This window comes from Capricornis sumatraensis, chromosome 6, assembly GCF_032405125.1.
Source record: "Capricornis sumatraensis isolate serow.1 chromosome 6, serow.2, whole genome shotgun sequence".
NCBI classification, from domain to species: Eukaryota; Metazoa; Chordata; class Mammalia; order Artiodactyla; family Bovidae; genus Capricornis; species Capricornis sumatraensis.
In genome coordinates, this window is record NC_091074.1 from 119,221,413 (window position 1) to 119,246,384 (window position 24,972).

General features: G+C 44.0%; 1 protein-coding gene across 3 annotated transcripts in view; it reads right to left on the minus strand.

The window, feature by feature from the left end:
* The window catches only part of C5 (complement C5), a 94,850-nt gene that overhangs the window by 26,612 nt on the left and 43,266 nt on the right, over positions 1-24,972 (minus strand). For all 3 annotated transcript variants that reach the window (XR_011144994.1, XM_068973680.1, XM_068973682.1), the window contains exons 21-27: positions 17,444-17,671; positions 16,182-16,242; positions 9,759-9,848; positions 7,972-8,184; positions 7,425-7,500; positions 2,646-2,805; positions 864-959 (exon numbers count right to left, since the gene is read on the minus strand). Coding sequence is in view for 2 of the 3 variants with exons in the window: in XM_068973680.1 (XP_068829781.1) it covers positions 864-959; positions 2,646-2,805; positions 7,425-7,500; positions 7,972-8,184; positions 9,759-9,848; positions 16,182-16,242; positions 17,444-17,671 (924 nt within the window). In the remaining variant the exon portion in view is untranslated. The remainder of the gene's footprint in view (positions 1-863; positions 960-2,645; positions 2,806-7,424; positions 7,501-7,971; positions 8,185-9,758; positions 9,849-16,181; positions 16,243-17,443; positions 17,672-24,972) is intronic.

The window sequence follows — 24,972 nt, forward strand, 5'->3', positions numbered from 1 at the left end:
CTGCCAGTGACCTTGGGTTTTTCCATCTCGGTTCTGTCAGCTGGTTTGAAGGACAGGTCTAATCTACTTCCCAGATCGGGATCTCATTTCTGTTCATCTTTAGACTCTTCTGTGTTGATTCACTTAAGTGGATCCTCTCCTTTCTCCCCTCAGCTTCCAAGCAAACGAAACAGCACAACCCCAGGCAGAAAACACGGCTGGGGGTGTCCTTAGCAGTTCTGAGATACAGAGCACGTGAGCGCTCAGTATTCCACGTGAGTCCAGCCTTTGGCCACCTGATGCGAAGAGCTGGCTCCTGGGAAAAGACCCTGATGCTGGGGAAGATTGAAGGCAGGAGGAGAAGGGAACGACAGAGGATGAGATGGTTGGATGGTATCACTGACTCAATGGACATGAGTTTGAGTAAGCTCTGGGAGTTGGTGATGGACAGGGAGGCCTGGTGTGCTGCAGTCCATGGGGCTGCAAAGAGTCGGACATGACTGAGCGACTGAATTGAACTGAACTGATTCCATGTAATAAAAGAACAGTCCCATACGTAATGTAAGAGTTAGCAGGGGTAACAGTAGGATCCCAGGGACATGGGGTCATCTTCTCATCAAATCAGAAGTTATTTATTCAAATCACAGGTCTACAATTCAGTATCTTGTGACATGGGACAATTAAATTCACCTTCCTTACAGGCCCCAGTTTTCTCAGCTGTCAATGAGTGGGTCGGACTAGATGCTCTTAGTATCTATCATACTTCTGAATTCCTCAAATTCTGGAGTTCAGGTTATTTTCAAGCGCCCCGTCCTATCCCCCGCTCCGTTCCCTGAATATGGTACAGAAACAGACAGTGGGTGCTGGAGAAAGAAAACACTTACCTCCAAGGGGCATATATCAAAAGCCTTTCTAATTCCAATCACAGCAAAGGCTGTAAGGTACAAAGTGTTCTCTCGGGTTTCAACAGGCAAGGTCCCCTAAAAATAAGCAATGTTTTAAAAGGAGAGTGAAATGGTGTCTTTCAAACGAAATGACCTGGGTTGACTTTCCACTTTGGCCTCCCCTCCCTCTCTCTCCCTTCATGCGGGCCAGCTGGACCCCTGGCGTTTTCTCAGAGCTCTGAGTTTTACATGCTTTCACTTGCTTTTCTCTCCTCCACCTCACCCTGGAGCTCCACTTCGTACCCCTTCACCACATTCAAGCTCACCTTCTCCTTCAAGACCTTGTTAAGATGCCAGCTCCTCTACAAAGCAGGATTCTTCCTCTGTCCTCCTGTATTTCTCCTCTTAGGGCAGTGACGTTCCAAGGCAGTGTTTCTCAGACCTCCCAGGAGATGACCTCCTACTCATCTCTCCAGCTTCATTTTGTGCCGCTCACCCCTGAGTCCTCTAGGCGCCAGCTCTTCGAATGAACCACCCTCTCTCCACTTCAAGATAACAGCATGATGCTTGTACTACTTGGGACCTTCTGCCTGCCTCCCTCCTACCTAGCTCCTAGGAACCGGGTCAAACCATTTTCTCAACTTCCCCAATCTAAGTGAGAGCTCCTGCTTTCAAAGAAACTGTATTGACCTTTTTCTTAGTGTGAATCACACACTTGAAATCACTTAAAGTCTGACTTTTCTGCTAGATGGTAACAATCACCGTGGCCTCAGTGACCATACCTGTTCTGTTCACTATTATATCCCTACCAGGTAGCACTTGGTACACATTCTGTGTATATTTATTGAATAAATAGATGAACACACAAAGTTCAATCTTGATTAGAGCTGTTAGTATCTGTGCCCTCCTCTCCCTACCAGTGTGTGAGCTCCTTTGTGGCAGGGGTACTTTCTGATCCAGTCTTCACACTCTTCCTCCCTCAGGGTCCCCCAAAGAGGCCCTTGCACATTTCAGGTGCTCAGTGAATGGTTGTTGAATGGATATGAACAGCTGGATAGATGGGTAGGATTTTTTTTAAAAAATTGTTGTAGTATCTTACTTTTCAAATAGCACCTAGATGATGTCAGTTGCCCTCATTTCTTGTGGGAGTCCTAATCGGTCCTAATTATGGGACCCCGGTCAGCCAGGAAGGCCATTTGTGACATGAAAGGGATTGGATCGGGGCAGGTAAAATAAATAAATAAATGAAAGCTGTTGGATCCTAAAAAGTACATTCTAGGAGTAGAAGAGGCTGTAGCAGTATTGTGCAGAGATTTTGCAATTTAAACATGTAAGTGGATTCCAATATCAAGCAACACTTTGTTGTACTTCTTAATAAATTATTCTAATCTTCTTTCTAACAGAGTGTATGTAGCATCCCTTCCATCTTTCACAACAACATCTTACAGCCTTGACCTATGTGAAGGCCTTGAAGTTCAAGTGCAGACTTTGTACCAAGTGTCTGTAGACCAAAGAGCCCATTTACCCCTTCTGAGAGCCCCAGCATTTGTGCTCTGCGACCCACTAATGCCTGTGACACCGGATGTCTAAGATCTTACTCATCTGACCTATTTTGAATTATCTGAATAACAGGATGAGAAGACCTTTCAAATTCTTTGCCTACACACAAGAGAAGTTTCTTGCAGGGTTGCATATATTTTCCCCTTCTTCTAAAAATGAATGAGAACACAACTCAGCCTTTTAAATCAAACTATTGTTCATCTGTGCATTTGGCTTCCTTACCTGTAACTTCACGGGTTGATAGTCAGAATTTTCCTTGAATGATCCATTTTCCAGCTGACATTTCTCAACCAGCCACAATAAAGAATTACAAACTGAATTTTGGTTCTGGTCTACATATTTACTTATTTGTCCAAGTACTCTTAGAGCAAAAGCTGTTAACCTTTGGGATGAAAATCAAATAAATAAACATTTAGACACTGAAGCCCTTTTGGCTTTCAACCTGCAGTGTGTTTTAGTTCATACAGTGTTTATTCTTGAAAAGAAAACATTTTAAAACACGCAATTCCGAAGTAAAATGTTACTATTTCAAAACATCAGGGAAGATACCAGGAAGATCTCCAAAAACAACCAAATGTAAGCAACACATCTTCTGTGCCTGCAGCATTGCTAGCCTGCACACAAGCTGAAAATTGATGCCTGATGATACAAAAATCATTCTCTAAAGTTGGATAGCGTTCAAACAAATAGTTTAGAGTTAAAGCACTGACTCACAAACATGAGACATTGAGGAGCAAAATCATAAAATTCTAGATGGTAACATTTGTACAAGCTATCTGATCGAAATCCCCATCTGAGGTCCGAAATTCTCTTCCCTAATACCCGTGGGGGTGTTTATCTTGCTTCCCCTTGAGTCACACCATTGATGGAGAGCTCGCCACCTCTCAAGGAAGCTTTATTTATTATGATCACTTAGTCAAAGAAAAGTTCAGAACACTTCTCTGGTGGCCCAGTGCTTAAGAATCCACCTGACATGGCGGGGGACACAAGTTCGATTCCTGGCCCCGGAAGATCCCACGTTCCTCGGGACTATCGAGCCCGCCTGCCCTCGGGCCCGAGCTCTGCAGCAAGAGAGGCACCGGCTGCGAGAAACCCTGTGCCTCAGCTAGAGAGCCGCTCCCGCTGCCTGCGCTCGGTGAAGCCGGCTCGCAGAGCGACGACTGGCACCGCCCCAAACAAGCAAGCGCAGTCTCTGCTAACGTCCCGGAGAGACCGTCCGAGGGGATCCACCGAGGGGATCCACCTCACGACCCCAAGTGCCTCTTACACCTCCTCTCCTCCTCTCTGATTCCTTCACTCAGCAGCCTGGGGGCCAGAAACCCCCCACACTCAGACCGCTTCACTCTCTCCCTAACTTTAAAATTTTGTTTTCCCTTTTCTTTTTAAAATTAATATTATTCTCTTCACTTTTTTTTATCTTCGCTCTATTTCTAAAAAAATTTTTTTGGGGTATTCAGGTGTTGGCCATTTATATATATATATGTGTATATATGTATATATATATATCTCTGTCTACATTCAAATGGGTATATCTTTCCTTTTCTCCTTTGCTTGTCGCTTCTCTTCTTTTCATGGCTATTTCTAAGGCCTCCTCAGACAGCCATTTTAATGCAAAGTTCCAAAGAATAGCAAGGAGAGATAAGAAAGCCTTCCTCAGCGATCAATGCAAAGTAATAGAGGAAAACAACAGAATGGGAAAGACTAGGGCTCGCTTCAAGAAAATTGGAGACTCCAAGGGAACATTTCATGCAAAGATGGGCTCAATAAAGGACAGAAATGGTATGGACTTAACAGAAGCAGAAGACATTAAGACGAGGTGGCAAGAATACACAGAAGAACTGTACAAAAAGGATCTTCACGACCCAGATAACCACAATGATGTGATCACTCACCTAGAGCCAGACATCCTGGAATGTGAAGTCAAGTGGGCCTTAGGAAGCATCACTATGAACAAAGCTAGTGGAGGTGATGGAATTCCATGTGAGCTATTTCAAATCCTGAAAGATGATGCTGTGAAAGTGCTGCACTCAATATGCCAGCAAATTTGGAAAACTCAGCAGTGGCCACAGGACTGGAAAAGGTCAGTTTTCATTCCAATTCCAAAGGAAAGAAATGCAAAAGAATGCTCAAACTACCACACAATTGCACTTATTTCACATGCTAGTAAAGTAATGCTCAAAATTCTCCAAGCCAGGCTTCAGCAATACGTGAACCGTGAACTTCCTGATGTTCAAGCCAGTTTTAGAAAAGGCAGAGGAACCAGAGACCAAATTGTCAACATCTGCTGGATCATGGAAAAAGCAAGAGAGTTCCAGAAAAACATCTATTTCTGCTTTACTGACTATGCCAAAGCCTTTGACTGTGTGGATTACGATAAACTGTGGAAAATTCTGAAAGAGATGGGAATACCAGACCATTTGACCTGCCTCTTGAGAAACCTGTATGCAGGTCAGGAAGCACCAGTTAGAACTGGACATGGAACAACAGACTGGTTCCAAATAGGAAAAGGAGGACATCAAGGCTGTATATTGTCACCCTGCTTATTTAACTTATATGCAGAGTACATCATGAGAAACGCTGGACTGGAAGGAGCACAAGCTGGAATCAAGATTGCCAGGAGAAATATCAATAACCTCAGACTTGCAGATGACACCACCCTTATGGCAGAAAGTGAAGAACTAAAGAGCCTCTTGATGAAAGTGAAAGAGGAGAGTGAAAAAGTTGGCTTAAAACTCAACACTCAGAAAACGAAGATCATGGCATCTGGTCCCATCACTTCATAAAATAGATGGGAAAACAGTGGAAGCAGTGACTGAGTTTATTTTTGGGGGCTCCAAAATCACTGCAGATGGTGATTGCAGCCATGAAATTAAAAGATGCTTACTCCTTGGAAGAAAAGTTATGACCAACCTAGAGAGCATATTCAAAAGCAGAGACATCACTTTGTCAACAAAGGTCCGTCTAGTCAAGACTATGGTTTTTCCTGTGGTCATGTATGGTTGTGAGAGTTGGACTGTGAAGAAAGCTGAGCACCAAAGAATTGATGCTTTTGAACTGTGGTGTTGGAGAAGACTCTTGAGAGTCCCTTGGACAGCAAGGAGATCCAACCAGTCCATCCTAAAGGAGATCAGTCCTGGGTGTTCATTGGAAGGACTGATGCTGAAGCTGAAACTCCAATATTTTGGCCACCTGATGTGAAGAGCCAACTCGCTGGAAAAGACCCTGAGGCGAGGAAAAATTGAAGACAAAAGGAGAAGGGTGCAGCAGAGGATGAGATAATTAGCATCACCAACTCAGTGGACACGAATTTCAGCAAATTCCAGGAGATAGTGAAGGACAGAGAAGCCTGGAGTGCTGCAGTTCATAGGGTCCCCGAGAGTTGGACATGACTTAGCAATTGAATAGCAACAACAAAAACAATTCAGATTTATTACTTGAGACTGTCTTTCCCTCAAATCATCAGAATTTTGGAAGGCATCGTGCCTCACTGAATAAGTACTTACTCAGCACCTGCAATACCAGGCACTAGGAACGCTTCAAACTGCCTCTGCGGAACTTACACTCTACTGACCAGACAGTGCCTGAGATAAGGAGGATGTGAGGGACACATTTTTAGGAGAACAGGAAAAAGTAAAGTTGTGGAGAAGGATATGAGGTGCTGGAGTGGGATGTAGTTTTAGATGGACGATTACTGGAGCCCTCACTGAGGAGGTGACTTTTGGTAAAGGCTTGAGGGAGAGGAGGGGGCCTGCCTCGCTGGCACCTGGGGGAGCGTGTTCCCCAGAAGAGAGCGAACAGGGCACGGTCAGTGCAAAGGCTCTGAGGTGGAAGCGTGGCCAGCATGTTCAGGAACAGCAAGAAGGCCAGTGGGGCTCGGGTGGGGTGACAGAGAGGAGCGGGGGACGTGGTCAGAGAGGTGAGGGGCCGATGGGTCATGTAAGGTCTTGTACATCATTGCAAGAAGTCTGGTTTTTACTCTGGGTAAGACGGGACACTTCTGAGCAGTTTTGAGTGATGTGGCCAAACTTACAGTCTAACAGATTCCCTCTGGGGGCTGTGCTGAGTGCAGAGTGCAGAGGGGACAGGGTTGAGGCTGAAAGACCAGAGGGGGCTAGGGTCATAACCCAAGTCAGAGCTGAGAATGGCCTGGACCAGAGGGGGCTAGGGTCATAACCCAAGTCAGAGCTGAGAATGGCCTGGACCAGAGGGGGCTAGGGTCATAACCCAAGTCAGAGCTGAGAATGGCCTGGACCAGAGAGCGCTAGGGTCATAACCCAAGTCAGAGCTGAGAATGGCCTGGACCAGAGGGGGCTAGGGTCATAACCCAAGTCAGAGCTGAGAATGGCCTGGACCAGAGGGGGCTAGGGTCATAACCCAAGTCAGAGCTGAGAATGGCCTGGACCAGAGGGGGCTAGGGTCATAACCCAAGTCAGAGCTGAGAATGGCTTGGACCGGGTGGTGTGTTAGGGCTAGGGTCATAACCCAAGTGAGAGCTGAGAATGGCCTGGACCCAGCTGGTGTGTTGGGGCTAGGGTCATAACCCACGTCAGAGCTGAGCATGGCCTGGACCGGGTGGTGTGTGGTGTTAGTGAGAAGCAGTCAAGCTCAGGGCTTCCGTGGCGGCTCTGAGGTAAAGAACCCCCCTGCCAATGTAGGAGACGCGGGTTCCATCCCTGATTCAGAAAGACCCTCTGGAGAAGGGCATGGCAGCCCACTCCAGTGTTCTTGCCTGGGAAATCCCATGGACAGAGGAGCCTGGTGGGCTCCAGTCCCCAGGCTCACAGAGAGTCTGACAGGAACTAGTGACTAAACCAGACAACAGCAGTCAGGTTCAAGATGTACTTTGGAGGTGCAGCCAAGAGTATCTGCTAGGTCAGCTGGGGCTTGCAGGTGAAAGATGACTAGGCATTTCGGCCTGAGCCGCTGGGTGGAGCGCCCATTAAAGTTGTTGGTCTTCAGTTCACTACTATGTGAAGATACAAGCCAAAACTTTCTACTTACCAGGTGCTAGCGCCTCCGCCCTTCCACATGCTGTAGGAATAGTCAGCATTTCTGAAGGACATGATGCTCGCCATCCCTAAGAGGCATCAGGGAAAGAACAGAGTGCTTCAGTGACCCCCGTCTCTACTCAGCGCAGCATGAGCCCCCGGGAAAGGTAAGCTTCCTCTGGTGTTGGGCAGCGAACATATGCTCTGTGGCCAACACTGAACTTCTCGAAGGAAGTGCATGGATCGCTTGAACTGGGAATTATCAAGCAGAACATTCTGAGCTCATTCAAGAAGGAAGGAATGCTCTGTAGAGTTTGGAATGCAGGTGTCTTGTCTCTCAGCCAGGCGTTTCAGTAAGTTGAGCCAAAACGCTCCAGCAAACAGTATTTATTTGTGTAATAGAGCCCACGTCATGATTTTTTATTTTTATTTTTGGTGGAAATGTTTTTACAACTAAGGTTTTGTGTAATTCATAACCTAAATATTAGTTTAATCAAACTTTTAGCTTAAAAAAACCACAAGATTTTAATGTACAATATGTGAAACAGATTTTCTTTTACCTTCTTTTAATTTTGTCTTCAGGTTCTGTTTTTGAGTCGATGAGTTCGTAGAAAAGATGTTCCAATTATGTCCTGCTTCCAGGTAGTGATAAACATAGAATACTGGGACAGCGCTCATCAGTTCCGCCTCTGCATTCCCTTTGGGGAGGTGGGTAAGACTATCAATGCCTTCCTCACTTAGAACTGCAGACATGACCTCGCCTATAAGCAGGCCTGAAACAAACAAGCACACAGACAAAGGAATCAAAGTAGATACCCTCAGTTTTTATCAGCTTCTGGGTATATTTTCAGTGGTGATGAGAGCAACCATCCTTATTCTTTCCTTTTTAATCTAAGCAGTTGAATTTCTTCTCAGAACTGGGGAGAGGGAAAAATATCTGATTAGAAAGTTGTATTTAAAGAAACACCAGGCCTAAACATACCACTGGAACGTGGACGTAAGGTGGTGTAATACAGTGGGCAGATTATAGCATACTGGAAAAGGCAAGTTAGTTGCCATTCAGCGTGATAGCTTTAGCTGTTGTAAACCCTAGGATTCGATCGTTTCCCCAGTGCAAAGCCAAGAGTCTGAGCTGTGGACACTCCGTGAGGGCTCTGTCTGTATCCCATCGTGAGACCTGGGAAAACCACTCTCTTGTATATCCAACAACAGGGCGGGGCATGCTTAGAAAGGTCCTTTCCAGTACTAACATTCTGTGATTCCAAGCTTTCATCTGAGATAAAACGTAGTCAGGACGTTCTATTATTGTGATGATAAGTCCCTGAATTTTTAAAGGCTAGAGGCCAGGGATCAGTTCAGTTCAGTTCAGTCGCTCAGTCGTGTCCCACTCTTTGTGACCCCATGAAGCACAGCACGCCAGGCCTCCCTGTTCATCACCATCTCCCGGAGTTCACTCAGACCCACGTCCATCGAGTCAGTGATGCCATCCAGCCATCTCATCCTCTGTCGTCCCCTTCTCCTCCTGCCCCCAATCCCTCCCAGCATCAGAGTCTTTTCCAATGAGTCAACTCTTCACATGAGGTGGCCAAAGTACTGGAGCTTCAGCTTTAGCATCATTCCCTCCAAAGAATCCCAGGGTTGATCTCCTTCAGAATGGACTGGTTGGATCTCCTTGCAGTCCAAGGGACTCTCAAGAGTCTTCTCCAACACCACAGTTCAAAAGCATCAATTCTTCGGCGCTCAGCCTTCTTCACAGTCCAACTCTCACATCCATACATGACCACAGGAAAAACCATAGCCTTGATTAGACGGATCTTAGTCGGCAAAGTAATGTCTCTGCTTTTGAATATACTATCTAGGTTGGTCATAACTTTTCTTCCAAGGAGTAAGCGTCTTTTAATTTCATGGCTGCAATCACCATCTGCAGTGATAAAGCCCACTAAAGACACCAGTTCTACAAATGGCCCCAGAGCTGCTTTCCTGGGGCCATTTGAAGGGCATGCAACTGTTTCTGGACTACGACTGCCCACTTGGATCATAGAAAGTCTTTAAATCTGGACACAGCTGCACTCTCATTTTAGAGAAGTCTTCGGGCCAGTGACAGCCCCCACCCTCCGTCACGAGAGCATGAATCTCCATTAAATCAAGCCTGAAAATCTCCTTTAAACCAAGAGCTGAAAGAGTGGTTGAGGATGTGAAGGTGAGGGCAGGAGCAGGGTGCTCCCAGAGTCCCCCATTGGACATACAACTGAGTAGAGAAGAGGAGAAATGGGAAAATCATGAGAATCCTTGACTTTTGTTTGAAACGCAGTGAAATAAGAAATAAAAATGGCTCTGGTTAATTTACCTTTTATACTCACAGTTCTTTTGACTTTTGTTTTGGGAACCATATTTAATGGTATCCTGTATGGGAACTCCTTTCGCCTACTAATGATGCCTGAAAAAAAAAAAATAGACTCTTTTATAATCATAGTATTAAAATTTAAAAGGGAAGTTAAAAATAATCAGAGATTTTGATCAAACCCTAGGCTTACGTAATCTCATTAAATAAAGCATTAAAGTTGACTTCAAACTTCCTGGTCATTACAGAATAGGAAATAAATAGGTTATGTAAATCTTATTCACCAGTAAGAGGGAGCATGCCATTTTGTCCAAAAGAGAAAATTGTTCTCGGAACTGAAATCTAAAAATAACTAACATATAATCCTTAGTCAAGGAAATGTGAAGATTAACTCCATTGGGAAGCATGCCCTGAAATCCTTTCCACCTTTTCCTCTCCATCTAACTTAGACAGTTTTTTCTCTCTGTACAGTTTTCTTTTTTTAGTCACTTCTGTCGTGTCTGACTCTTTGCTACCCTGTGGACTGTAGCCCTCCAGGTCCTCTGTCTGTGAGATTTCCCAGGTAATACCTATGGCTGATTCATGCTGAGCTTTGACAGAAAACAACAAAATTCTGTAAAGCAATTATCCTTCAATTAAAAAAATAAATTAAAAAAAAAGGAAGAATACTGGAGTGGGTAGCCATTTCCTTCTCCAGGGGGTCTTCCCCAGCCTGGGATCAAATCCCAGTCTCCTGTGTGGCAGGCAGATTCCCTACTGTCTGAGCCACCCGGCGGCCCCCAAGTTTAAGCATGCCTGTGTCAGAGCAGTTTCTACTGCCATCAGTGGCTTGTCTCATTAAAATGATAGTGTTTATCGTTCTTCGGATAGAGTACCAAGCACACTACTGAGCTCTTTGTATGCGTTATTGTAATGGATCCTCACAGCAACCCTGTGTACCGGGTCTATTCTTATTCTTTGAATTTTGTGGATGAGAAAATGAGGCTTAGAAAGCAAGTTGCTCAAGGTCACAGAGCTGGCACAGATGAAGCTGCGTCTGAACGCAGGAGGTTTTACTGCAGAGCCCTCAGTAGTCACCGTAAAGAGACTTCTCCCATCATCCTGCTAAGAAAGCAGTCTGAGGGCAGGGACGATCGTGAATGCTACAGTCCCAAGCACTTAGGCCCTGGCACAGGGCAGATGCTAAAGAAAATGCAGTGCCATTTTATAATTTAATAGCCGAACTACCTGGCAAAAGAGACAAGAACAGGAGTGTTCTTCAGGTAAGTTTTAACCTTTGATAAATGCCAAGGATATAATGTTAAGGTAAAACTGAGTGGAGGGCATTTGAGAGTATCTCTTCGTGATTGAAACAGCATTGAGTTCAGAAAGAGCTTATTCCAGAATGTGACACAGGGCAAGACAGAGCCTTTCTATGCCTTGGGTTGCTCACCAGTTAAACAGAAGTAATAATATTTTCCTCAAAGGGTTTTTGTGAAGATAAAAATAATAGGAACAAAGAGCCTGGCAAAGAGTTTGAGCTCCTTTTACAGTACTTTTGACAGTAGGTTGTTTTGAGATTACCTAAATTTTGATTCTCCATGATTTTTTTCCATTGATATCTGCCCTTGACTATTTCAATTCTCATTAGCAACTCTTCTACCAAATGGAAAAGGTACAGGAGAGAAAGCTAAATATTAGGGAAGTCAATTTTACTCCTGCTAGAGATCATGAAAACGATCCACCAAGGCCTCACATATAAAGGCAGATTCCAGAGAGATTAAAACATGTAAAAGTTAAATCTGTAAAACCCAGGGGACAAAATATACAACAATGTTTTTGTGAACTAAGATATATACCTGTGAAGTGAAATTATAATGAATCTGACCATATCAGGATAAAGGATTCCTGTTCAAAACCCACTGAAGATCATTACTGCTCAAAGAAGCACACTGGAGACAAACACCAGCAAGAAATAGGAAAACCCAAGTGGAAAATAGAGAAAATGCAGAAGACAGGAATAGGCGATTCACAGATGGGAAGCCCAAACAGCCAGCAAGCATTTGAATAGATGTTTAGATATCATCGTATTCAGAAGAGTTACAGAGAAAACAATAATGAGATACTGCTTTACGCCCCTCAAAACTGGCACACTTTAGAGGTGAGTGGGCGTGGAATGAGAAGAATCCTCCCGCAGTGCTGGTGGAGGTGTAAAAAGTAGAGCCATTCTGAGGAGCAGCGTGTCAGAAGTGAATGATATTCAACATGCATATGCCCTTTGACCCAGCAGCTCAACGCTGAGAAACAGACCAGATAGATGCCCACACAGATGTGTAAAGGGAGGTGGAAAGGGATGTTCACTGCCGCACTGTCGACGGTAGCGGGGAATCTGTCAGTAGGAAGCGGGTAAGCGAAATGGTGGTGGAATCAGAGCCAAGCAGAACCCTGCAGCCCCCACCCCCACCCCCACCCCCACCCCCTCTCCCAACTAAGTACAAAAAGTAGTTGATGATTAAGACAATGGTCACAGACTAAGTGTCTGGTGCCCGTTCCTGAACTGTTTTACAGATACTGTAACTAGGACCAGGGGGAAAAATACTGTGATGGCCAGATTGTAGCCGTGACCTAAGAAGCTCCACCTTGAGCAGTCTTGAATGTCTAGCACAATTCCAAGATCTGGCTTCAAGAGAATGGGATTCACATTATTGCTCATAATAAACTATATCTTGTGGACATCGAGATAACTGTGGCTTGCTCTGCCCGCATATGTAAGCGGGCAACTAAGACTGTCATCAGAGATGCTGCAGACTCGTGTTGACAGATTTCACTCTGAGAATACGGTCAGAGTGTCAGCATGGAGAGATTACAGAAGACGGACCGTCACCCCTGATCGCGCAGAAATGGAATGATATTTGACCATAGGGAATTGACAGCAGCTCTTATGCCCTTTCCCTGTTTGCCCATTTCTGTCCCCGTCTAACTTTAAAGGAACCTATCAACAATTATAGGGATGAGATCACTAGGCTGCTTAACCTAACTCCTAAATTGTGCTCTCCTAAATGAACACCGTGCCTTGCCTAACCTGTTGATTCTTGCCTAACCTGTGGATAAAAAGCAAGAATGAAGAATTAAGCAGTTTAGAGAATGACCACTCCACAGGGAACTCCCACTCAATATTCTGCTGCTGCTGCTGCTGCTGCGTCGTTTCAGTCGTGTCCGACTCTGTGCAACCCCATAGATGGCAGCCCACCAGGCTCCCCCGTCCCTGGGATTTTCTAGGCAAGAACACTGGAGTGGGTTGCCATTTCCTTCTCCAATGCATGAAAGTGAAAAGTCAAAGTGAAGTCACTGAGTCGTGTCCAACTCTCAGCAACCCCATGGACTGCAGCCCACTAGGCTCCTCCGTCCATGGGATTTTCCAGGCAAGAGTACTCAATATTCTGTAATAACCTAAATGGGAAAATAATTTGGAAAGGATACATATATACGTGTCACTGAATCCCTTTGCTGTACACTTGAAACTGACCCATTGTTAATCAATTATACTCCAATAGGAAACAATTTTTTTTTTTTTTAAAAAGAATGACTAGCTCTCTACATCTAATAGCCGCTTTAGAAATCCCGTAGGCAAATGATGTGGGCAAGATAACATCTTAAGAGTCAGCCAGTCTGCACACAGGGGAGAATGATGCAGAACTCAACCTCCTGCCTCCATGATTCACTGACACGCTGCCCCCTTCTCCTTTAAAAACTGCCATTGTTTAGTAGGTAAGTTGTGTCTGACTCTGACTCTTTTGAGACTCTGTGGACTGTAGCCCACCAGGCTCCTCTGTCCATGAGATTTTCCAGGAAAGAACACTGGAGTGGGTTGCCATTTCCTTCTCTGGGGAATCTTCCCATCCCAGGGATCGACCCTGCATCTCACCACGGAGCCATCTATGAAGCCCAAAACACTGTCGTAGCTGAGCAGAATCTTCGGAGTTGGTCTTCAGACATCAGTATACTTTCCTGCCAGATTGCCAGCTTTTCTGATTAAACATCTTTCCTTTCTGTTGACATTTGCCTCTCAGAATATTGCCTTTTGAGCAGAAAGCAGATGAACTTGAGTTTGGTAACAGAATATACTCTGAAATACTGTGTAAGAAGCAGTGAGTCACATGTATGCATAGCAGTAGAAACACTAGTTTAAAACAAAGTACTGAGTTTAAAAACTAGACCAGGATCTATAGCACACCACCTTTCATATGTTGGAAAAAACCACACGCACACAAAATAACCTTACTTCCCTACTCAAAGACAGATACCAAGCATATCAGAGCGGGGGCATTTGAAGAAAGGGAAGTGGTTGCAGGGGTCAGGAATGAGGAAATAAAACATGGGAGGGCCCTGTCCAGACTGATGGTGACAATCTGCTGGGAACTGAGGGGGCTGAAGAGCTAAACTCTTTGCATCCAAGATAAGAACTGGGGAGAGAGCTTGTCAGGCAGAGAAAGCAGGAACCAAAGGCTAGGCTAGTCTTGTGGTTTGAGTTTTTGTGTTTAGTCTCTTTTTAAGCTGATGTCACATAATTTTAATTACTACGACTTTGCGATTTGTTTTGATGCCTCATCCTCTCTCATTGGTGTTTCCCTCAGATTTCCTCTACCATTATTGTCTGTTTACTTTCCCCAAATTTTTTTAGCCTTTTTTTTTTTTTTAAAGAAAAGCCTCTGTAAAGTATGCGTGCACGTGTGCTCAGCCGCCTTAGTCGTGTGGTGTCTCGTTGCGTCTGCGCAGCCCTGGGGACCGCAGCCCGCCAGGCTCCTCTGTCCCTGGGAGTCTCCAGGCAAGAATACTGGAGTGGGCTGCCGTGCTCGCTTCCAGGCTCAACCCAGGGAAGGAACCCACGTCTCCTGCACCTGCTGTATTGCTCGTGAATTCTTTGCAGCTGAGCCACCCGGGAGGCCTATAGAGTCTCATTCTTTATACCAACTCCAATATATACAGATTAGAAGTGTTTAATACAATTTTCGAAATAAACTAGAAAGAACCGATACTCATCTTTACCCTTTTTAGCACTCTGGAAAGTAACAAAGGTGCGTGAATCTAAGTTGTCTAAAATAACGAGCGAAAAAAGTCACATGACGAGATTGGAACGAGGCATAGATTCTTTTTTTTAACCAAGATTTTTGATGGAGAGACCTACTCCCAGATAAAAGATCACTGCCATCTTGTGGCCCTCAGGCTCACACCTAGGAGGGGTGAGGCAGGGCTGCTTTGGAAAGCTGTGTGCAGCGACGTGAGAGGCTTGGGGGTGAAGAGGAAACGAAGGCAACAGAAGCAGTGACGTGACCGCATGGGGCCAGAACCTCAGAACGCTCGGGGCACGGCCCTGAGGCAGCAGGTCCCCGGCGATCCGGCCCCAGAGCACTCCTCTAACCTTCCGTTCTCCCAGAGGAGGCTGGTGTGGAGAGAAATCCGCTCCCGACCGCCCCCTGCCCCCCCAGCAACTCTCCCCATAGATCCTTCACAGGGTGGAAGGAAATTTGTGTGGAGATAAAATTAAAGTTTGCGTGAAGTCAACCTTATTCAATTTGGGCTGATTTGAAAAGTAAATATTAATTCTTCGCTTTGCCAGAGGAAATATCACTCTAAGTATAGTGGTCTTGATTTATTTAAAAAAAACAAACAAATTCCCCCCCCCAACCCCCGTTACTGTATCCCTGAAAGAAAAGAAAAATGATACAATGCAATAATAGGCAAATTTTAACTATTTATTAAGAACTACAGCAGTCTGTCTTTTTTGGTGAAAAGAACTGCTAACTGAGAACATTCTAAATTTCATAAATACCTGTGTATTTAGGCTTTGATTAAGTGCTCAAATGCTTGCACAATTCTAACTTTCACTTAGAATATCTTAGTTGGAGGGGAAGCAAGAAAGCAGGAACAATGAGGAGTGGCTTTCTTAAGTAATCAGCATTACTGTGTTTTCAAATAAGCGTGTTAAATTTAAGAACGTAAATGCCTTTTTCTTAGATTGTTCATTAGATTGATGGTTCTATAAGAAAATATCATAGTGAAGGATAAAATGACTGATATATAAGGGAAGTGAGGCTACTGACACTATTTCGATGTTTTGCGTTTGAAACTTACGGGGTTATCTGGGGAATTCCCTGGCAGGCCAGTGGTTGGGGGTTGGTACTCTCACTGCCTGGGTTTGATCCCTAGTCGGGGAAGTAAGATCTCCAAACCCAGCCGAGCGTGGCCAAAAGCAAAACAAAAGCGCAGCTACTGGGGTTTTCTTTCCTCTAAGCCCATCGAGATGCTAACCTACGCTGCCAAAAGTGACAGTGAACGAGGAAGCGGGTGTTTCTGATTCTACACAATTAACATTTTTAAAAATAATGTTTCAGGTTGCACATCTCTCTTGAGCAAAAGACAGCATATAAAATACAAAATCATTTTGCCTACCATAGATACCCTGTGGATCCAGAGTAACACCAGCGTAGCTTTCCCTTTTGACACCTTCTGGCTAAAATAAAGGCAAAAAACATCCAGTTAAGAACATAACTAAATTTATATGACTTGAATGCTTGGGTCAATGTGACTACTTTTCCAATTAAATTTTTTTTATTGATTGATTTTTGGACAAGGCAAAATACGTTTTAATACTTATATGTATACATCCAGGAACAAAATTTTCTGGCTATGTGCATGATGAGCAGAGCAAACACTGAAATAGAAGGGATTCTATGTGTCAGGGAACTGATCTGAGTGCTCTGTATGTATCAGCTCATCCAACCTCAAAAATACTCCATGAAGTAAGCGCTTTCATTACTCCCACATGACATATGAGGAAATCGACAACCAGAGAGGTCAAGAAACTTATCCGATGTCACACTGCTAGGAGGTAGTGGAGCCTGGATTCGAGCTCAGGCAGCGTGGCTCCAGAATCTGTGCGTGGAACACCACGCAAAGATGCACAGAACACAGAACATGCCTTGCACACAATAAGCCGATGTATGCTCACTGAAGTCAATTTCACGGCTGAAAACAGAACTCAGGGAATGAAGACCTAGGAAGGCCCAGTTGTGTCCTTAAGAGTTTTGTCAAGAATAACATGAGAACATGTGAATTGATGGCATTTAAGAATGATAGCTTTTAAGGAATGATAGCATTTAAGAAATGACAGTTTTCTTCCCCCTTTTCAACCTGTTAGCTCATTTACAAAATGGAAACTTTTCTTGACTATAAATTTTAAACTATAAGTTAGTAAGTCCTGTCTTAGTTATTGCTGTAGCTCCAGTACTTAGCATAACGTCTGGCACAGATTTCAGAACATTTTCCAAAAGCGTTGGGGGAAAAATTCTTCAAAAAATGAAATACCAAAATGTTAAAATTAGATATTTCTGGTTGTAGGGGTTATTGGTGATTTTAATTTTCTTCTCTGTAGTTTTTTGGTATTTCATACGTTCTACAGTGAGCAAGTATCATTGTTTTATTTAAATTTTAAAAGCATAATTTCAGACTTAAAAGTTATAAGAGCAGTCCAAAAATATCTGAGATAGCCTCCACCCAGATTCCCCAACATGTTAACATTTTATTATGTTTGTTATCACTTTCTCTTTCTGTCTCTCTTTCTGAATCATTTAAACATGAGTTGCTGATAACTTCTTTTTCCAGAAAGAAAAAAGTATTTATGAGAGAATTTTTAAAAAGAATCTTTTTCTTACCACCACTCGTAGTGTTTTTACTAAGATTTCATTGCCAACCGAAGTCTCCAGTGAGAAGCTGAGGTTGTGGAGGCCAATTTCCAGAGGAAGCACGGTGAAGGTCACCAAGTGGCTGGAGGACCCCTCGATTTTCTGGGGCACACACTTGGAGAGTCTTCTCCCCTGAGAGTCAGTGCCTGGGCTTCCCGATGAACAGATCCCCTCCACAGGATGCATTTTAACACAGAACTGAAATATCACCAGTGAACAATGACTTCAAAACACTTTATAATAGGGAAAGCACGCCCTGACTCTGTTCCTCTGGACACAAATTCTCCCCGGTACCTGTCAAATAATCCCTCATATTCTAAGGCGGTAGAGAAAGTTCATTTCAGATTTTCTAAAACACACATACCAGTTGCTACTTGGTGGATTACAGTCCATAGGATTACAAAAAGTCAGACATGACTGAGCAAACACACATTCAGCCATGTGCCACGATGTCCAGAAAGCTCAGCACTGGCTCAGAAACGTCTAATCTTCCTTAGACAGTTACCTACTAAATCGAGTGTAACGCTACTGGAGTTCTCTGTCCATGTTGCCACGATAGCGTTTGTTACACCCTCTCTTTACATGTTTATGACAGACAGTGGGAACCCAGGCTCAGGTAGGCCGTGTGTCTTATTCATCTTTGTATCTTACAGCTCAGCCTTTCGTGTTCAATAAGTGGTTTTATGAAAGACTGGAACTCCATCTCCTGGCATTCAAGGCCCTGACTAATATGTCCCCACTAGCTTTTCCAATCTTGCTTCTCATTAACTTCCCATTTGTATCCCATCATACAGCCAGACTGTGGCTCCAGGAAGATCTAAGTTCAGATCTTGGCTCTGCCGCTTTCTGTGTGCCCAGAGCACATGGCCCTCCACTGCAGCTTTGTGACGGGAAGAATAATGATACCTACTGACTTCCGGCTCAAATAGTGAGCATTTTCCATCTCCGCTCCAAAATCTAATGACCTGACAGATCTTTCCCCCAAAGAACAAATCTGTATGATCCAGAATAAATCAAGCAGGTAAACAAGGAGGACCAACATTCAACACCTAATTTTGAGGAATTTCTCAAAAATGGCAAGTTCGTTTTTCCTCTTAACCATCTTCCTGGGAAACACAACAGCCAGGGTGGCTGAGGCAGGAGTTAAAAGAGCACTTTCGGGTCACCCGAAGCCAGGGATTCCCTCAGGAGATCATGGGTAGGGTAGGGAAGAACAGATGAGAAGAGGCATTGGATAATTCAGCATGAATTCATCATAAAAACTCTTAGTAAATGAGATAAGAAGAGAACTTCTGAAACTGAAACAAACTATCAAAAACAAAAAACAAAACCTTTGGCAGTGGTTCTGCTTTCGGAAACAGCCAAGCAGTTCCTACTAGATAACTATTCTGAAAATAAAATGATAAGCTCTAGACAAAACATGTATTAAAAAAAAAAAAAGCTATCTGAAGTCACTAGAGATTGGAAGAGAAGGTGACCCTCAGAAGAAAGGAAGGGCATTGGGGAAGGGTCCTGGTTTTTTAGTTTTAACCTGAGGGCTAAAGGCAAAGGAGAAAAGGAAAGGCATGCCCATTCAAATGCAGAGTCCCAAAGGACAGCACGGAGAGATAAGAAAGCCTTCCTCAGCGATCAACGCAAACCAATAGAGGAAACCAATACAACGAAAAGACTAGAGTTCTCTTCAAGTCTCTTCAAACGCTCCCTTGGTGTCTCTAATTTCCTTGAAGAGAACTCTAGTCTTTTCATTCCATTGGTTTCCTCTACTGGTTTGCACTGATCACTGAGGAAGGCCTTCTTATCTCTCCGTGCTATCCTTTGGGACTCTGCATTTAGATGGGTATATCTTTCTTTTTCTCCTTTGCCTTTTGTTTCTCTTCTTTTTTCATCTATTTGTAAGGCCTCCTCAGACAACCATTTTTGCATTTCTTTTTCTTAGGGACGGTCTTGATCACCGCCTCCTGTACAATGTAATGAACACCCGTCCATAGCTCTTCAGGCGCTCTGCCTATGAGATCTAATCTCTTGAATCTATTTGTCACTTCCACTGTACAATTGCAAGGGATTTGATTTAGGTCGTACCTGAATGGTCTAGGGGTTTTCCCTACTTTTTCAATTTAAGTCTGAACTTGGCAATAAGGAGTTCACGATCTGAGCTGCAGTCAGCTCCCGGTCTTGTTTTTGCTGACTGTATAGAGCTTCTCCATCTTTGGCTGCAAAGAATATAATCAATCTGATTTTGTTATTGACCGTCTGGTGATGTCCATGTGTGGAATCTTCTCTTGTGTTGTTGGAAGAGCATGTTTGCTAAAACCAGTGCTTTCTCTTGGCAAAATTCTGTTAGACTTTGCCCTGCTTCATTCCGCATTCCAAGGCCAAATTTACCTGTTACTCCAGGTGTTTCTTGACTTCCTACTTTTGCATTCCAGTCCCCTAGAGTGAAAAGGACATCTTTTGGGGGTGTTAGTTCTAAAAGGCCTTGTAGGTCTTCATAGAACCATTCAACTTCACCTTCTTCAGTGTTACTGGTCATGGTATAGACTTGGATTACTGTGATATTGAATGGTTTGCTTTGGAAATGAACAGAGATCATTCTGTCATTTTTGAGATTGCCTCCAAGTACTGCATTTTGGACTCTTTTGTAGACCATGATGGCTACTCCATTTCTTCTGAGGGATTCCTGCCCACAGTAGTAGATATAATGGTCATCTGAGTTAAATTCACCCATCCCAGTCCATTTTAGTTCGCTGATTCCTAAAATGTTGACATTCACTCTTGCCATCTCCTGTTTGACCACTTCCAATTTGCCTTGATTCATGGACCTAACATTCCAGGTTCCTATGCAACATTGCTCTTTACAGCATCGGACTTTAATTCTATCACCAGGCACATCCACAGCTGGGTATTGTTTTTGCTTTGGCTCCGTCTCTTCATTCTTTCTGGCGTTATTTCTCCACTGATCTCTAGTTGCATATTGGGTACCACCAACCTGGGGAGTTCATCTTTCAGTGTCCTATCTTTTTGCATTTTCATACTGTTTATGGGGTTCTCTCAAGGCAAGAATACTGAAGTGGTTTGCTATTCCCTTCTCCAGTGGATCACGTTTAGTCAGAACTCTCCACTATGACCCGTCCATCCTGGGTGGCCTACACAGCATGGGTCATAGTTTCACAGAGTTAGACAAGCTGTGGTCCATGTGATCAGATTGGTTAGTTTTCTGTGATTGTGGTTTTCATTGTTTCTGCCCTCTGATGGAGAAGGATAAGAGGCTTATGGAAGCTTCCTGATGGGAGAGATCAACTGAGAGGGAAACTGGGTCTTATTCTGATAGGCAGGACCATGCTCAGTTCAGTTCAGTCGCTCATTCATGTCTGACTCTTTGTAACCCCATGAATCGCAGCACGCCAGGCCTCCCTGTCCATCACCAACTCCCGGAGTTCATTCAGACTCACGTCCATCGAGTCTGTGATGCCATCCAGCCATCAAATCCTCTGTTGTCCCCTTCTCCTCCTGCCCCCAATACCTCCCAGCATCAGAGTCTTTTCCAATGAGTCAACTCTTCGCATGAGGTGGCCAAAGTACTGAAGCTTCAGCTTTAGCATCATTCCTTCCAAAGAAATCCCAGGGCTGATCTCTTTCAGAATGGACTGGTTGGATCTCCTTGCAGTCCAAGGGACTCTCAAGAGTCTTCTCCAACACCACAGTTCAAAAGCATCAATTCTTCGGCACTCAGCCTTCTTCACAGTCCAACTCTCACATCCATACATGACCACAGGAAAAACCATAGCCTTGACTAGACGGATCTTAGTCAGCAAAGTAATGTCTCTACTTTTGAATATGCTCTCTAGGTTGGTCATAACTTTTCTTCCAAGGAGTAAGCGTCTTTTAATTTCATGGCTGCAATCACCATCTGCAGTGATTTTGGAGCCCCACAAAATAAAGTCTGACACTGTTTCTACTGTTTCCCCATCTGTTTCCCATGAAGTGATGGGACCAAATGCCATGATCTTCGTTTTCTGAATGTTGAGCTTTAAGCCAACTTTTTCACTCTCCTCTTTCACTTTCATCAAGAGGCTCTTTAGCTCCTCTTCACTTTCTGCCATAAGGGTGGTGTCATCTCCATATCTGAGGTTATTGATATTTTTCCTGGCAATCTTGATTCCAGCTTGTGTTTCTTCCAGCCCAGCGTTTCTCATGATGTACTCTGCATAGAAGTTAAATAAGCAGGGTGACAATATACACCCTTGATGTACTCCTTTTCCTATTTGGAACCAGTCTGTTGTTCCATGCCCAGTTCTAACTGTTGCTTCCTGACCTGCATACAGATTTCTCAAGAGGCAGGTTAGGTGGTCTTGTATTCCCATCTCTTTCAGAATTTTCCACAGTGTATTGTGATCCACACAGTCAAAGGTTTTGGCATAGTCAGTAAAGCAGAAATAGTTGTTTTTCTAGAACTCTCTTCCTTTTTCCATGATCCAGTGGATGTTGGCAATTTGATCTCTGGTTCCTCTGCCTTTTCTAAAACCAGCTTAATCTTTAATCCAATTTTCTGTTGATGGGCGGGGCTGCATTCCCTCCCTGTTGTTTGACCTGAGGCCAAAGTATGATGGAGATAGTGAAGATAGTGGCCACCTCCATCAAGAGGTCCCATGCATACACTGCTGCACTCAGTGCCCCAGCCCTGCAGCAGGCCACCGCCGACCCACAGCTCCACCGGAAACTCCTGGACATTCATGGGCAAGTCCCTTGAGAAGGTTCAGCTTATTGGCCATCTTACACAAAGAAAGGCAAGGCCAAAGAATTCTCAAACTACCACACAATTGCACTCATCTCACATGCTAGTAAAGTAATGCTCAAAATTCTCCAAGCCAGGCTTCAGCAATATGGGAACTGTGGACTCCCTGATGTTCAAGCTGGTTTTAGAAAAGGCAGAGGAACCAGAGATCAAATTGCCAACATCCGCTGGATCATGGGAAAAGCAAGAGAGTTCCAGAAAAATATCTATTTCTGCTTTATTGACTATGCCAAAACCTTTGACTGTGTGGATTATAATACACTGTGGAAAATTCTGAAAGAGATTGGAATACCAGACCACCTGACCTGCCTCTTGAGAAATCTGTATGCAGGTCAGGAAGCAACAGTTAGAACTGGACATGGAACAACAGACTGGTTCCAAATAGGAAAAGGAGTACGTCAAGGCTGTATATTGTCACCCTGCTTATTTAACTTCTATGCAGAGTACATCATGAGAAACGCTGGGCTGGAAGAAACACAAGCTGGAATCAAGATTGCCAGGAGAAATATCAATAACCTCAGATATGCAGATGACACCACCCTTATGGCAGAAAGTGAAGAGGAACTAAAAAGCCTCTTGATGAAAGTGAAAGAGGAGAGCGAAAAAGTTGGCTTAAAGCTCAACATTCAGAAAACGAAAATCATGGCATCCGGTCCCATCACTTCATAGAAAATAGATGGGGAAACAGTAGAAACAGTGTCAGACTTTATTTTGTGGGGCTCCAAAATCACTGCAGATGGTGACTGCAGCCATGAAATTAAAAGACGCTTACTCCTTGGAAGAAAAGTTATGACCAACCTAGATAGCATATTCAGAAGCAGAGACATTACTTTGCTGACTAAGGTTCATCTAGTCAAGGCTATGGTTTTTCCTGTGGTCATGTATGGATGTGAGAGTTGGACTGTGAAGAAGGCTGAGCGCCGAAGAATTGATGCTTTTGAACTGTGGTGTTGGAGAAGACTCTTGAGAGTCCCTTGGACTGCAAGGAGATCCAACCAGTCCATTCTGAAAGAGATCAGCCCTGGGATTTCTTTGGAAGGAATGATGCTAAAGCTGAAACTCCAGTACTTTGGCCACCTCATGCGAAGAGTTGACTCATTGGAAAAGACTCTGATGCTGGGAGGTATTGGGGGCAGGAGGAGAAGGGGACGACAGAGGATGAGATGGCTGGATGGCATTACGGACTCAATGGACGTGAGTCTGAGTGAACTGTGGGAGATGGTGATGGACAGGGAGGCCTGGCGTGCTGCAGTTCATGGGGTCGCAAAGAGTGGGACACGACTGAGCGCCTGAACTGAACTGAACTGAACTGATTGGCTTGAAGAACCCAGGGACAAAGTATAGCGCAGCCACCACAGTGGAAAAATGAAGGAGCTCCAAGTTGTGTATAAACTTTGCTCCAACCTGGCCAACCCTTGAATTATGCACAGCACAGTCTCCAAGCATCCTAGCTAAGGTTAAAAGAACTGGACTGAGATTTCAAAATTTGGGATTGATTAAGTGCAATCCAAGATGAAAGCTCTTCAGAGGACTGCAATAGAGTCCAGAGTCTCTGTATCATTTTGTTAAAAAAGCCCAAACTAGCCCAAATGCACTCATCTCACAAGCTAGCAAAGTAATGCTCAAAATTCTCCAAGCCAGGCTTCAACAATGCATGAACCGTGAACTTACAGATGTTCAAGCTGGTTTTAGAAAAGGCAGAAGAATCAGAGATCAAATTGCCAACATCCACTAGATCATCAAAACAGCAAGGGAGTTCCAGAAAAACATTTATTTCTGCTTTACTGACTATGCCAAAGCCTTTGACTGTGTGGATCACAATAAACTGTGGAAAATTCTGAAAGAGATGGGAATCCCAGACCACCTGACCTGCCTCTTGAGAAATCTGTATGCAGGTCAGGAAGCAACAGTTAGAACTGGACATGGAACAACAGACTGATTTCAAATAGGAAAAGGAGTACATCAAGGCTGTATATTGTCACCTTACTTATTTAACTTGTATGCAGAGTGCATCATGAGAAATACTGGGCTGGAAGAAGCACAAGCTGGAATCAAGATTGCCGGGAGAAATATCAATAACCTCAGATATGCAGACGACACCACCCTTATGGCAGAAAGTGAAGAGGAGCTAAAAAGCCTCTTGATGAAAGTGAAAGAGGAGAGTGAAAAAGTTGGCTTAAAGCTCAACATTCAGAAAACGAAGATCATGGCATTTGGTCCCATCACTTCATGGGAAATAGATGGGGAAACTGTCAGGCTTTATTTTGTGGGGCTCCAAAATCACTGCAGATGGTGATTGCAGCTATGAAATTAAAAGACACTTACTCCTTGGAAGAGAAGTTATGACCAACCTAGACAGCATATTCAAAAGTATTACTTTGAGACATTACTTTGCCAACAAAGGTCTGTCTAGTCAAGGCTATGTTTTTTCCAGTAGTCATGCGTGGATGTGAGAGTTGGACTGTGAAGAAAGCTGAGTGCTGAATAATTGATACTTTTGAACTATGGTGTTGGAGAAGACTCTTGAGAGTCCCTTGGACTGCAAGGAGATCCAACCAGTCCATCCTAAAGGAAATCAGTCCAGAATATTCATTGGAAGGACTGATGCTGAAGCTGAAACTCCAATAGTTGGCCCATCTCATGAGAAGAGCTGACTCATTGGAAAAGACCCTGATGCTGGGAAAGATTGAGGGCAAGAGGAGAAGGG